Genomic DNA, 14,182 nt, shown 5'->3' on the forward strand with positions numbered 1-14,182 from the left:
TTTTTTTTGTCAAAATTCGTTTTTATTATACAACATAGTTCCCTTCAAGAGCGATACAACGATTGTAACGACCTTCTAATTTTTTGATACCATTTTGGTAGTACTCCTTCGGTTTTGCCTCAAAATAGCCCTCAGTTTCTCTCCTCTTTTTTGCAGCCAAATTTTCCTCTTCATTGCAGCCAAATTTTTTCCCTGCGAGCATGCGTTTGAGGTCTGAGAACAAGAAAAAGTCGCTGGAGGCCAGATCTGGAGAATACGGTGGGTGGGGAAGCAATTCGAAGCCCAATTCATGAATTTTTGCCATCGTTCTCAATGACTTGTGGCACGGTGCGTTGTCTTGGTGGAACAACACTTTTTTCTTCTTCATATGGGGCCATTTGCCGCGATTTCGACCTTCAAATGCTCCAATAACGCCATATAATAGTCACTGTTGATGGTTTTTCCCTTCTCATGATAATCGATAAAAATTATTCCATGCGCATCCCAAGAGGCCATTACTTTGCCAGCGGACTTTTGAGTCTTTCCATGCTTCGGAGACGGTTCACCGGTCGCTGTCCACTCAGCCGACTGTCGATTGGACTCAGGAGTGTAGTGATGGAGCCATGTTTCATCCATTGTCACATATCGACGGAAAAACTCGGGTGTATTACGAGTTAACAGCTGCAAACACCGCTCAGAATCATCAACACGTTGTTGTTTTTGGTCAAATGTGAGCTGGCGCGGCACTCATTTTGCACGGAGCTTCCTCATATCCAAATATTGATGAATGATATGACCAACACGTTCCTTTGACATCTTTAAGGCCTCTGCTATCTCGATCAACTTCATTTTGTGGATTTTTTTGATGTTTTCGTCGGTAACCACCACTTTCGGGCGTCCACTGCGTTCACCGTCCTCCGTGCTAATTTCACCACGCTTGAATTTTGCATACCAACCAATTATTGTTGATTTTCCTGGGGCAGAGTAGGGAAACTCATTATCAAGCCAAGTTTTTGCTTCCACCCCTTCAGAAAACAGTATTTTACTGTTTTCTGAAAAAAATTGCCGTTTCTGTGCAAAATGGGTGCCGCGCGAGCTCACATTTGACCAAAAACAACAACGTGTTGATGATTCTGAGCGGTGTTTGCAGCTGTTAACTCGTAATACACCCGAGTTTTTCCGTCGATATGTGACAATGGATGAAACATGGTTCCATCACTACACTCCAATCGACAGTCGGCTGAGTGGACAGCGACCGGTGAACCGTCTCCGAAGCGTGGAAAGACTCAAAAGTCCGCTGGCAAAGTAATGGTCTCTGTTTTTTGGGATGCGCATGGAATAATTTTTTATCGATTATCTTTGAGAAGGGAAAAACCATCAACAGTGACTATTAAAGGGTGATACGGTCAAAATTTGGTCAAGGGAAAACGCGTGTAAATCGGTGAAATCGTTTATTTAAAAATCAAATTAGATTTCTTTTTCAAGTTCAATTAGTATAAAATTTAGGAAAATATTCAGTTAGGCTTTCGCTTTTCCAAATCCGAATTGCCGGGCCTCACGCTTGACATCTGCCATCAGATTTTGTACAGCCACCTTGTCCACCTTCTTCGCCGAAGAAAGCCAGTTTGCCTTGAACTGCTGCTCGTCCTTAGCAGTTTTTTTGGTCTTCTTTAGGTTCCGCTTGACAATAGCCCAGTATTTCTCAATTGGGCGGAGCTCTGGCGTGTTGGGAGGGTTCTTGTCTTTGGGAACCACCTACACGTTGTTGGCGGCGTACCACCGTAATGGCAAGATGCCAAATCCGGCCAAAACAGTACGGAACAACCGTGTTTCTTCAGGAAAGGCAGCGGACGTTTATTCAAACACTCTTTCACGTAAATTTCTTGGTTGACAGTCCCGGAAGCTATGAAAATGCTGCTTTTCAAGCCACAGGTACAGATGGCTTGCCAAACCAGATATTTCTTTGCGAACTTCGACAGTTTTAATTGCTTGAAAATATCTGCTACCTTTCCCCTTCCTTTTGCCGCATAAAACTCCTGTCCCGGAAGCTGCTTGTAGTCGGCTTTGACGTAGGTTTCGTCGTCCATTACCACGCAGTCAAACTTCGTCAGCATCGTCGTGTCCAGCCTCCGGGATCGCGCTTTGGCCGTCGTATTTTGTTTATCATCGCGATTTGGAGTCACTACCTTTTTGTAAGTCGATAGTCCGGCTCGTTTTTTGGCTCGATGCACGGTTGTAGACGACGATAGGGTTTCGCTTGAAACTACCGGCAACTCTCTTTGTCGTCTCAGCGGCTTCCGGTTTTCGATTTCCCCCCGATCCAAACTTCCTGGTTGCCGACAAACGTTCCCCAAACACATTAATTACATTTGTAACGGTTGACTTGGCAACTTTTAGCGATTTTGCCAGCTTTGCGTGCAAGTAGCTAGGATTTTCGCGATGCGCGAGCAAAATTTTGATACGATGCTCTTCTTGATTGGACGGCATTTTGACAACAGAAGAGTGAATTCCAAAATCAAAATAGGAGCAACATTTTACACACACACACCTTCAAATTGAGGGGTGTTCAGGTTTTTTAAATGCAAAATTGAAAGAAATGCGTCAAGTTTATATTGACCAAATTTTGACCGTATCACCCTTTATATGTTGTTATTGGAGCGTTTGAAGGTCGAAATCGCGTCAAAACGGTCCCATATGAAGAAGAAAAAAGTGTTGTTCCACCAAGACAACGCACCGTGCCACTAGTCATTGAGAACGATGGCAAAAATTCATTAATTGGGCTTCGAATTGCTTCCCCACCCACCGTATTCTCCAGATCTGGCCCCCAGCGACTTTTTCTTGTTCTCAGACCTCAAAAGGATGCTCGCAGGGAAAAAGTTTGGCTGCAATGAAGAGGTGATCGCCGAAACTGAGGGCTATTTTGAGGCAAAACCGAAGGAGTACTACCAAAATGGTATCAAAAAATTGGAAGGTCGTTATAATCGTTGTATCGCTCTTGAAGGGAACTATGTTGAATAATAGAAACGTATTTTGACAAAAAAATGTGTTTTTCTTTGTTAGACCGGGGACTTATCAGCCAACCTGTTATCAAAACATGGACCGATACATACCTATTTATGGTCCTAAAATACCTCTAGATTTCCAATTTCAGGCAAATCGAACAAAAACTACGGTTTCTAGAAGCTCAAGACCCCAAATCGGGGGATCGATCTATATGGGAGCTATATCAAAACCTGGACCGATATAGCCCTTCTTCGAACTTAGCCTGCGTGCAAACAAAAGTCGAAGCTGTGCCAAATTTCAGGACGATAGCACCATTATTGAAGACTGTAGGGTGATTACAACAGAAAGACGGCCATGCTTATATCGTCTTACAATTTCTCCCTGATCAAGAATATATATACTTTATACAGTCGGAAAACGATATTTCGATATGTTACAAACGGAATGACAAAGTTATTATACCCCCATCACCATTCTATGGTGGTGGGTATAAAAAATTATTAAGTGAAAAAATTTTGCAGATTTTTCGAGTTTATTACTTTACCACACACAAAGTACGCACAAATGTTCCAATTTAAAATTACAACTTCAACTTCAGGTACATGTATTTTGCGTCGATATATGTAGAAAATACGAAAGGTAACATATTTGTCGTCAAAGGGTTAAGGTTTGTAATAATAGTGTGTTTGTGACAGGGTTTCATATTATTGTTGGAGATTGTTACGGGAGACGTACTATGGCAAGAAAAGATGCAACAACGAGCTGGATGCTGTTCTCGTGCCTTATGTGGCTCATATCATTATAACAATTTATGATGCCGAACATAGACTTTTTGTTTGCAAGAAAAATTTTATTACTTTTTGATAAACGTTGACGTCATTTACAATATGTACAAACAATATAATAAAGATAGCTAAAAAAGTAATTTTCTGATTAACCCTTTAATGCCCAAGCCCGCCTTTAGGCGGTCTTCATTTAATAAGTAAGCTTTTAGTAAAACACACCTTAAGACAACAAAAATGGGTAAAATAAAAAAACTTAGTTAAAACTGTTCATGAGGCTTTGCAGCATATACGGAATCTTACCATATAAATGTTTCTTGTTTAGTTTTCTTGCTTTCGTGTCGTTAACATTGAAAATTTAATCAGATGGCAAAAAAATTGGGGCATTAGAGGGTTAATTACATTTTCCTATATCATTCTAGTCTCGTCCCCACTTTCTCAAAGAATTAACAAACACCCCCTCTTTGGTGAGGTGGTACACTGAAAAAAATATTTACGTGCTATTAAAGATTAAGCAACCTCAATTTTAGGACGTGCAATTTTCACACTATTAAGGACAAATTTCTTTAATAAAATGAATTTTTAATTAATAGAAAGTTTATAATCAATGACACATAGTTTGAAAATTTACGTCCCTTCGTTAAAGTTAACTAAGGAAAATTTTCCTTAAAGTAACGAAACACATTTTTGAGTTAAAGAAATCGTCCTTAAATTAACTGAAATATTGAATTTTTAGATTTAAGATAAAAACGCTTCAAATATTGACACAAAAACGCTTCAAATATAGGCTAAGACTTATTATGAGGATTTAGCATCTTTGGTTTAAAGTTTTTTTTTTTGAATTAAGAAAATATTTTTTACTGTCATAATATGGATTTTTAAACTGGCATTTGTTTGTACGTGTATACACTGAAAAAACAGTGAACCCACCAGGAAAGAAAATTTTAGTTAGTTTTAGAAAAAATATATTAATTTTAGAGATTTTTAACTAAACTGTATTAGAAACGCAGATGTCACGCCGATTTCATAAAACTAAGTAAATAATTTTCGATAAATTCAAGAAAATTTATTAGACATAATTTATTTTTTTCACTTGTTAAAGAAAATTTCGAAGTTTGAAGGAAAAAATTGGAGTTAAAAATTGCAAAAATGTCTTTAGTACCATGCGAAGTTCATAATGGGCTCATTACTGGTCAAATTTACAAATTTTAAGAAATTCTGAACTATTTTGTGCGAGACCCGAATTTAGTTATTCTTTATGCTTCATTTGTGTATAATTTTTTCCTTTATTTTAGTTATTTTAACTAACGTACGCAAAAAATTATTAACGTCATAGAAACTTTCTTAAAACGTAAAAATCCCATGAACTTAAATTAAATTAAATCAGCTTTAGTGAAATATATAGTTCACTTTTTTTTGAGTGTAGCTTTATTAATATGCCGGCAAAATAGAATGAAAATTCGATAAATGATATCTGTATCCTAATTTTAATTTTATAGATCCTAGATTTAAAGCCAGATAGGTCGCAAAAAATGTCCTTATTTTAAAGAAGCCGCAACTTTGGCTCGGAATCAATACCAAAATCCTTAAAGGAAGGTCAAAATCTTTGGATCCAAGTAAACTTTTTTTTGAGTGTATAGTTTTTATACAATGGCCGCTTTTCTATTTCAACTTTCACTTTTGTTAAAGTTAATTTTAGTTTTTCCTCTGTTATTGTACTTAACACGCGTTATTGTACTTAACGCGTGTAAATCGGTGAAATCGTTTATTTAAAAAATCAAATTGAATTTCTCTTTCAAGTTCAATTAGTATAAAATTCAGGAAAAATATTCAGTTAGGCTTTCGCTTTTCCAAATCCGAATTGCCGGGCCTCACGCTTGACACCTGCCATCAGATTTTGTACAGCCACCTTGTCCACCTTCTTCGCCGCAGAAAGCCAGTTTGCCTTGAACTGCTGCTCGTCCTTAGCAGTTTTTTGATCTTCTTTAGGTTCCGCTTGACAATAGCCCAGTATTTCTCAATTGGGCGGAGCTCTGGCGTGTTGGGAGGGTTCTTGTCCTTGGGAACCACTTGCACGTTGTTGGCGGCGTACCACTCCATGGCCTTTTTACCGTAATGGCAAGATGCCAAATCCGGCCAAAACAGTACGGAGCAACCGTGTTTCTTCAGGAAAGGCAGCGGACGTTTATTCAAACACTCTTTCACGTAAATTTCTTGGTTGACAGTCCCGGAAGCTATGAAAATGCTGCATTTCAAGCCACAGGTACAGATGGCTTGCCAAACCAGATATTTCTTTGCGAACTTTGACAGTTTTATGTGCTTAAAAATATCTGCTACCTTTCCCCTTCCTTTTGCCGTATAAAACTCCTGCCCCGGAAGCTGCTTGTAGTCGGCTTTGACGTAGGTTTTGTCGTCCTTACCACGCAGTCAAACTTCGTCAGCATCGTCGTGTACAACCTACGAGATCGCGCTTTGGCCGTCGTATTTTGTTTATAGTCGCGATAGTCCGGCTCGTTTTTTGGCTCGATGCACGGTTGTAGACGATACACCCAGCTTATTTGCGGCATCTCGGAGAGAGAGGTTAGGGTTTCGCTTGAAACTACCGGCAACTCTCTTTGTCGTCTCAGCGGCTTCCGGGTTTCGATTTCCCCCCGATCCAGACTTCCTGGCTGTCGACAAACGTTCCACAAACACTTTAATTACATTTATAACGGTTGATTTGGCAACTTTTAGCGATTTTGCCAGCTTTGTGTGCGAGTAGCTCGGATTTTCGCGATGCGCGAGCAAAATTTTGATACGCTGCTCTTCTTGCTTGGACGGCATTTTGACAACTGAAGAGTGAATTCCAAAATCAAAATAGGAGCAACATTCTACACACACACATCTTTAAAATGAGGGGTGTTCAGGTTTTTTAAATGCAAAATTGAAAGAAATACGTCAAGTTTATATTGACCAAATTTTGACCGTATCACCCTTTATGTTCAATAGGAAGGCAATGTTCACATAAATTTTAAAGTTAACTTTAGCTTCACGGACATATAAATATAAGCTTTGTGACCCGTATTTGTTAAGAAATTGTTTCATGTACGAAATTTCATATATCATATATCGTATAACTATACTAAAATATTTACCCGCTAACATTATCATCGATGGGCTCTAGACTCATATATATGTGTAATGATGGTATTTGACGATTGGCCACAATTTCTTCTAGGCCTTCCATTTGAGGTTTCCAATGTTCTTCAACACTGAAATTTCAACATTTTTTTTAATATTACAAAAGAATTTATTTCGAAATATGATAATATACCTGGTATAGCACATTCTAGTTACTTGATATAGAGGATATGAACGTTTCAAAATCTCTGCACATGATATTGTTCTAACCACACCTCCACCATGACCACTCCATACAATATTTTTATGTTCACCTTTGTCGAGGGCATTTTTAGCATAAGTCACCACATTGTTAACCTTGGTACCGCCATTAACCTAAATTAATTACAAGAAATATATTTTTGTACAAAAATTTGATCACATTTGTTTATTTTAACGTACATGCATCCAAAGAAAATCTGAACCTTTTGGTAGAAAATCATCGAACGGAAGCTCATCTTTTGTAAGTGGTTTTTCGATATTTTCACCTTTGCGATAGTGCATCATTTTCTGAAAAATAAAAAAAAACAATAAGAGAAAAAACAAATACAAAAGCATATAGTAAATGTAAAATAATCAAAAAGTTTGCCAGGGTTTATTCATTAAAACTCTAAGCAAAAAAAGCGTGAAAATGTTCTTTTTGGACCCGGAAGTGGTGAAAAATTGTCGCAGAAGCGATGAATTTAACATGGGCTTGTCATAGGGCCGATGTCCACCATTTCAACAACCGTTGCACTGAATTTGCACCACTTCTTAAGGTGTGGTCCGAATTCAATGTTTTGGATGCGAATTATAAAATTGTGTCATATTTTGATAAATAAATATTTTTTATAATTTTTATGATTTTTAATGCTTGTCTAAATCGTTTGACTTCAAATATTTTCGACAAATTTTAAATAATTTGTACTATTTTATTAATTCTTTCCCTCTTTTCAACCTTTTTGAAAGCAAAAAAAAAAAAATAACATTTCTTATTACGAGTAAAAATATGAAAAAAAACGAGTTTTAAACAAATTAAATCAAAAGAACTGTGTAGTTAAAATAAAGAACGCCTTTGGGAGGGCATTTCTGGAAGTGATTTTAAAGTTGTGCCGGCCGGTATAGGCGTCCTTTGCTTGGCCTATTAAAGGGAATTTTTTAAAATAAACATTAAATTAAAACAAGTAAGGAAAGTCTAAAGTCGGGCAGGGCCGACTATATTATATCCTGCACCACTTTGTAGATCTAAATTTTCGATACCATATCACATCCGTCAAATGTGTTGGGTGCTATACATAAATGTTTGTCCCAAATACACAAATTTAAAATTCACTCGATCTGGACAGAATTTGATAAACTTCTACAAAATCTATAGACTCAAAATTTAAGTCGGCTAATGCACTAGGGCGGAACACAATGTTAGTAAAAAAATATGGGAAACATTTAAATCTGAAGCAATTTTAAGGAAACTTCGCAAAAGTTTATTTATGATTTATAGCTCGATATATATGTATTAGAAGTTTAGGAAAATTAGAGTCATTTTTACAACTTTTCGACTAAGCAGTGGCGATTTTACAAGGAAAATGTTGGTATTTTGACAATTTTTGTCGAAATCAGAAAAACATATATACACAGAAAAAAAAGTGTCTCGTAAATTTAAGAAGATTTTTACAATAATTTATTACAAGAATTTTCCAGAATTTTAGTTCATTTTTCGTATCTTCAACGAAAATTAACTACTCGAAAGGAAATTTTACAAATTCTAAGTAGCAGTCGTTTAGTTCATGGCCTACAAAATACGATGGAAATTTCTTTAAAAAATTTCTTAACTGGTAGTTAAAAATTCGTCTGTCATGCTATAAAACTACTTGTGAAATGTAAAGTATTTTCTAAATAATAAGTGCAATTTATTAAAGGATTTTTTTGTATGAGAAAATATTTTTTTACGAAAAATGAACTTGAAAGTGGATAGCAATTTCTTACTGACAATTCCTATAGTTAATAATTGTTGGTAAAAAATTACCCAATGAAATATTTTTAGTTCACATGTAATTAAATTTATAGACATTTTCGTCAAAAATGGTAGATAACATTTCTTGAAAATTTTGCAAATTTTAAGTTAAACGTTTCATTGTTCGTAAACTGGTGTGCCTTTACGAATATTATTCTTAGAGTAAATTGTCAGCTGATGCGATGAACTAATGCATAGTACAGAGATCTTTGGTGTTTGTTTATTAAACCTTTTAAATGAAAGTTATTAATACTTTATCGGTAGTTTAGAGAAAAGTTATTAAGAATATTTAGGAAAATATGTTGAAATTGAAAGTGTATTGAAATTTTTATTATTCAATGTAAACAATTAATATTCAATTCTAGATGAATTTGGAAAATTTTTGTTATATCCCAGCGTATAGTTTAGTCATTAATATGGCTTTCTTTTGAAAATAATATTTTTTATGTATATTATTATTTGTTAATTATTTTTTTTGGAAACCAGTTTAATGTTTTTCTTTGTTGTAAAAGCAATATTTAATTTCAGAGCAACTCCAGATGGGTTCGAACAAATTTAAAAAATAGATAATTGGTAAGTTTTCTTTTAAAATTTGGCTTTCTTTCAACTAGAATATTTACGTTTTTATGACCTTTTTATCATCAAAATTACAAGTTTTTAATACCTTATTTTAGTATTTCTTTAATCATTTTTTTGGAAACCAATGTAATATTTTTAATGTAAAAAACAAATATTTTATTTCAGAATAACCCCTTAAAAATTTGAAAATAAATTTAGTACACCTTTGCTTGTAATTTAATAGTGAATTGGTAAGGATTCTTTAACTTTCTTTTAGCCAGAATATTTGTTTTTTTATGCATATTATTTTTTCATTAGATTTTTTGGAAACCTATTTAATAATTTTATTTAATGTAAAAAATAAATATTTAATTTCAGAGTATCCCAAATAAATTTGGACAACTTTTTATATTTCCCCTCAGCGTACAATTTAATATAGAATTGGCAATTATATTTTATTACGTGTTAATTTTTAACAATTTCCATTATTGCTTTCATTTTTTTCAGCAAGATATGTGAAAAATTTACCTACGATGAATAAAACACGGATAAGTCAAAATGTCCAAACAGCGAGTTCAAATGAACTACTTTCTTGTTCCACGTGGTCATAATTTTTATTCACAAAAAACATTGTATTAAGAACTTTCATCATAAGTTTTTATAATAAAGTACTTTTGCTTAAAGAAAGTTTAATTTTAATGTATGAAAATTTTCATAATAGTAAAACGGTTTGTTGTTCCTTTAATTATTTAATTTCTCTGTACTGTGGAAGGATTGATTTAAAAATAGTTTAGTCGTCGAGATTTTAAAGAGACTGATAACCAAGTTTTATTATCAGGTTTCCCTAAAAATAAGCAAGTAAACCAAACTAATACTGACTTCTTAACTTGGTAGGGGTATATAAATCTTATGGTGTTGTAAAAATGAACTAAAATACAATGTTATAGATGAACTACAATTTAAGAGAATTATAAACTAGACAAGTTGAAAAAAATCTTAAGGGCTAAATCATGGTCAATATTACTACAGTTTAGTTCATTTTGCAATGGAAAAGGGTTCACTGTTTTTTCAGTGTATGGGAGCTATATCTAATTCTGAATCGATTTCAACCAAATTTGGCACGCATAGCTACAATGCTAATTCTACTCCCTGTGCAAAATTTCAATTAAATCGGAGTAAAAGATTGGCCACTGTGGTCATATGAGTGTAAATCGGGCGAACGATATATATGGGTGCTATATCTAAATCTGAACCGATTTCAATAAAATTTGGCACACTTGACTACACTACTAATTGTACTCCTAGGGCAAAATTTCAACCAAATTGGGGTAAAACTCTGGCTTCTGGGACCATATTAGTCAATATCGGGCGAAAGATATATATGGGGGCTATATCTAAATCTGAACCGATTTCAATAAAATTTGGCACACTTGACTATAGTACTAATTGTTCTTATTGTGCAAAATTTTAAGTAAATTAGGGTAAAACTCTGGCTTCTGGGGCCATATAAGTCCATATCGGGCGAAATATATATATGGGAGCTATATCTAAATCTGAACCGATTTCTTCCAAAATCAATAGGGTTCTATTCTGAGCCAAAACACATACTTGTGCCAAATATGAAGTCGATTGGACTAAAACTGCGACCTAGACTTCGATTACAAAAATGTTTTCACGGACAGACGGGCATGGCTATATCGACTCAGGAGCCCACCTTGATCATTTTTGCCAAAGAAACCATGTGTCTATCTCGTCTCCTTCTGGGTGTTGCAAACATATGCACTAACTTATAATACCCTGTTCCACAGTGTGGCGCAGGGTATAAAAAATGCATAAAATCTTTATTTGAATCGATAGTACAGGGCATATAATTTAATATAACATTATTTTATGTAGAGGTGTGCGCGTGACATGAAATTCTCGTGACACGCGTGAATCACGTGAGTCGTGAACAAGATCCAAAGCAACTCTTGTAAATGTGCGTGAATGGACTAAAATAAATATGTCGTGCGTGAGAAATAAAATCGGTCCGTGAATGTGCGTGAATAAAATTCCTGCAAAATCACGCTCACGAAAATCAAAAATTTATTTCACACTCGTATGTTAACTGAGATTAATTTAGCTCTTGAACTGTATTCCATTTTTGAATTTGTTACCTTTGCTGATTTCCTTTGGAAAATTTCGTGAGTCTCGTGAATCACGTGAATTGTCGTGAGTCGTGCGTGAACGTGAGTCTTTAAAACTAGTGCGTGCGTGAGTACTGGTTTTCATTTCGTGAATGTGCCTGAGTGGGATTGGCTACCACACGTATCGTGCGTGAATAAATTTTTTGCTTCGTGAATGTGCGTGAGTGTGAGTGAAATTTCAGTCACGCGCACACCTCTAATGTTATTCAATTGTTGACTACGACTGCGCCTCAAATGGTCCATCTCACGAATAAATGCTTCTAAGTTGTCTTTCCAATGCGTCAATTGGGTGAAAATAGAGCATTTGGTCTGGAAACAGACGCAGGATTTTATTGTAGGGACGGACCAAAGGGCTATCTATTTATAATTGTATCAGTTTAATTTATAATTGTATTAAGTTTAATTGAAATCTTTTTGAACTTCAATCAAAATTGTTAATTGAAAATACGTTGTTGATGTTTTTTCTATCACTGCATTAATGCCACTATTTCTTTCGATATATTATGATCAACATTTGCATCACATCCTATAATAAGTTTTGGACATCTCTATAGCTATCGTATCACACAGTTCATTTAAAAATCTCTTAATAAACGTAGTGCACCATCTGATGTACTTCTTGTATTCAGCGCCAATTTTCTTATTAATATTATACAAATATTATTGATTTTTTCATAATTGAAGGAAATTGAAATTTATAAATTAAAAGGCTTAAAGAAATGAAGCTATGTTTCATTTTTATAATTGAAGTATAAGAGGGAAGTATGAGAAGTTAACATGAGTCCAAAATTGTGGATTTGTAATGGCTCCTTATAAATGACTACATGCAAAAAAAAAAAAAAAAAAAAACAGTCCAGCTGCAGTCAAATCCTACGGGTTCCTGAAAACAAAAATAAGTAGTTATATATTCACATGACAGGCTGATCACAGGAACATACAAGGTACATTAATTTGGAAATCTAGAAACTACCTTAGTTATTCTTTGGAAAAATGTTGAATTAACAAAACACTAGTCTTTAGGGAGAATTCCCTCAACGTCACTTATAGGATACGACCACTCTCTACATACTGCACGGATACTGCTTTACTTCCCTGTACTTGATCAAGTGATTTTTGGAATGGCACTCTATATTTTGCAATGACAACCGGTTCGGGGTGCAGGGATCGGCACATTTACGATCGTCTTCCTATACCAGCTAATACTTTCAGGAAATCCTTTGTAAGGAATTCGGGTTAAATGTTTTCCTTTCTTCAAAAATACATTTTAGGCCAAATCCTTTTTGTGGGCAATATTGGGGATTTTCCACAAATCGGGAATATTTTTTGGGGATGGGGGCGAAATTTATGACATTGTTGCCATTATTGAGGATTTTCCCTAAAGCGGAGATTTTTTTCGTGGATGGAGGCGAAATTATTGGGTTGGGGACTTCATGGGGAATTTCTACAAATTTGGGGATTATTGTGGTATTTTTCGAAATCTGTTAATTATAATAAATCAGGTTAACCCTCTGTAGACTGTGGGCAACATACCGTTCGAATGCCTCAAAATTAATAGAAATAACTTCTTTAGCTCAATCACGCACTGTATCCCGTGGTTTACATACTGAGCTACCCAGCAAAAAAATTTGGAAGTTCTTCCAAAGGCACAACTTTAAAAGCACTTCCAGAAGATGCACTCCCAATGATGTTCTCTATTTTAACTACCCAGGAAGTTCTTTTAATTTAATTTTTTATAACTTGATTTTTTCATACTTCTAATGGGTAATTTTAACTTTTTTTGTTTCAAATTGGTTAAAAACAGTTTAAAAATTCATAAAATGGTACAAATCATTTTAATTTTGTCGAAAAAATGCTAAATTTAATCTGAAAAAATTATGCATTTTTGAAAATATTTTAGGTCAAACGTTTTCGACAAGCATTAGAATCCATTACAAATTATAAACATTATTTATTTGACAAAATATCACAGAATTTTTTAATTTACATCCAAAACATTGAATTCGGATCACACCTAAAGAAGTTATGCAAATTCTGTGCAACGGCTGTTGAAATGGAGGACTTCCGTCCTATGACAAGCCCATGTTAAATTCGTCGCTTCTGCGTCAATTTTGCACCACTTCCGGATCCAAAAAGAACATTTTAATTACTTTTTTGGCGACGTTTTTTTTTTTGCTGGGTAATAAAATAGAACAATTAGGTGGCACTACTTGCTGGAAATTGACATTTCTTTACTGACTATTGGTATTTACGAAAAAGTGCCGGTTTACTGTGACTTCAAAAAATAATAAAAAAAAATGTTGTGCTTGTGTTTTGTGTGTAATCTTGATAAATTGGAGAGGTAAGTGTTTGAGCTTTATTGTAGAATGTTTTTTTTGAAGAATTGTTACGTTTTTTTTTGTTTTTGGTGGCAAATAATGTTTGGCAACACACCGAATTAGTGGGAGTTTCTCTTCAAATAATAAAAATTAAAAAATACGTGTATTTTATTTTTTTGTTATCATCTCCAACATAAAAAATCATACAAA

At 34.7% G+C, this 14,182-nt stretch overlaps 1 protein-coding gene across 2 annotated transcripts in view; it reads right to left on the reverse strand.

The window, feature by feature from the left end:
- The window catches only part of Rpp25 (ribonuclease P protein subunit Rpp25), a 172,306-nt gene that overhangs the window by 2,731 nt on the left and 155,393 nt on the right, over positions 1–14,182 (reverse strand). For both annotated transcript variants that reach the window (XM_075310380.1, XM_075310381.1), the window contains 3 exons: positions 7,326–7,433; positions 7,078–7,259; positions 6,899–7,015 (listed from right to left, as the gene is read on the reverse strand). In XM_075310380.1, the coding sequence (XP_075166495.1) occupies positions 6,899–7,015; positions 7,078–7,259; positions 7,326–7,430 (404 nt within the window). In that variant the 5' untranslated portion in view covers positions 7,431–7,433. The remainder of the gene's footprint in view (positions 1–6,898; positions 7,016–7,077; positions 7,260–7,325; positions 7,434–14,182) is intronic.

This window comes from Haematobia irritans, chromosome 5 (genome assembly GCF_050003625.1).
Source record: "Haematobia irritans isolate KBUSLIRL chromosome 5, ASM5000362v1, whole genome shotgun sequence".
NCBI classification, from domain to species: Eukaryota; Metazoa; Arthropoda; class Insecta; order Diptera; family Muscidae; genus Haematobia; species Haematobia irritans.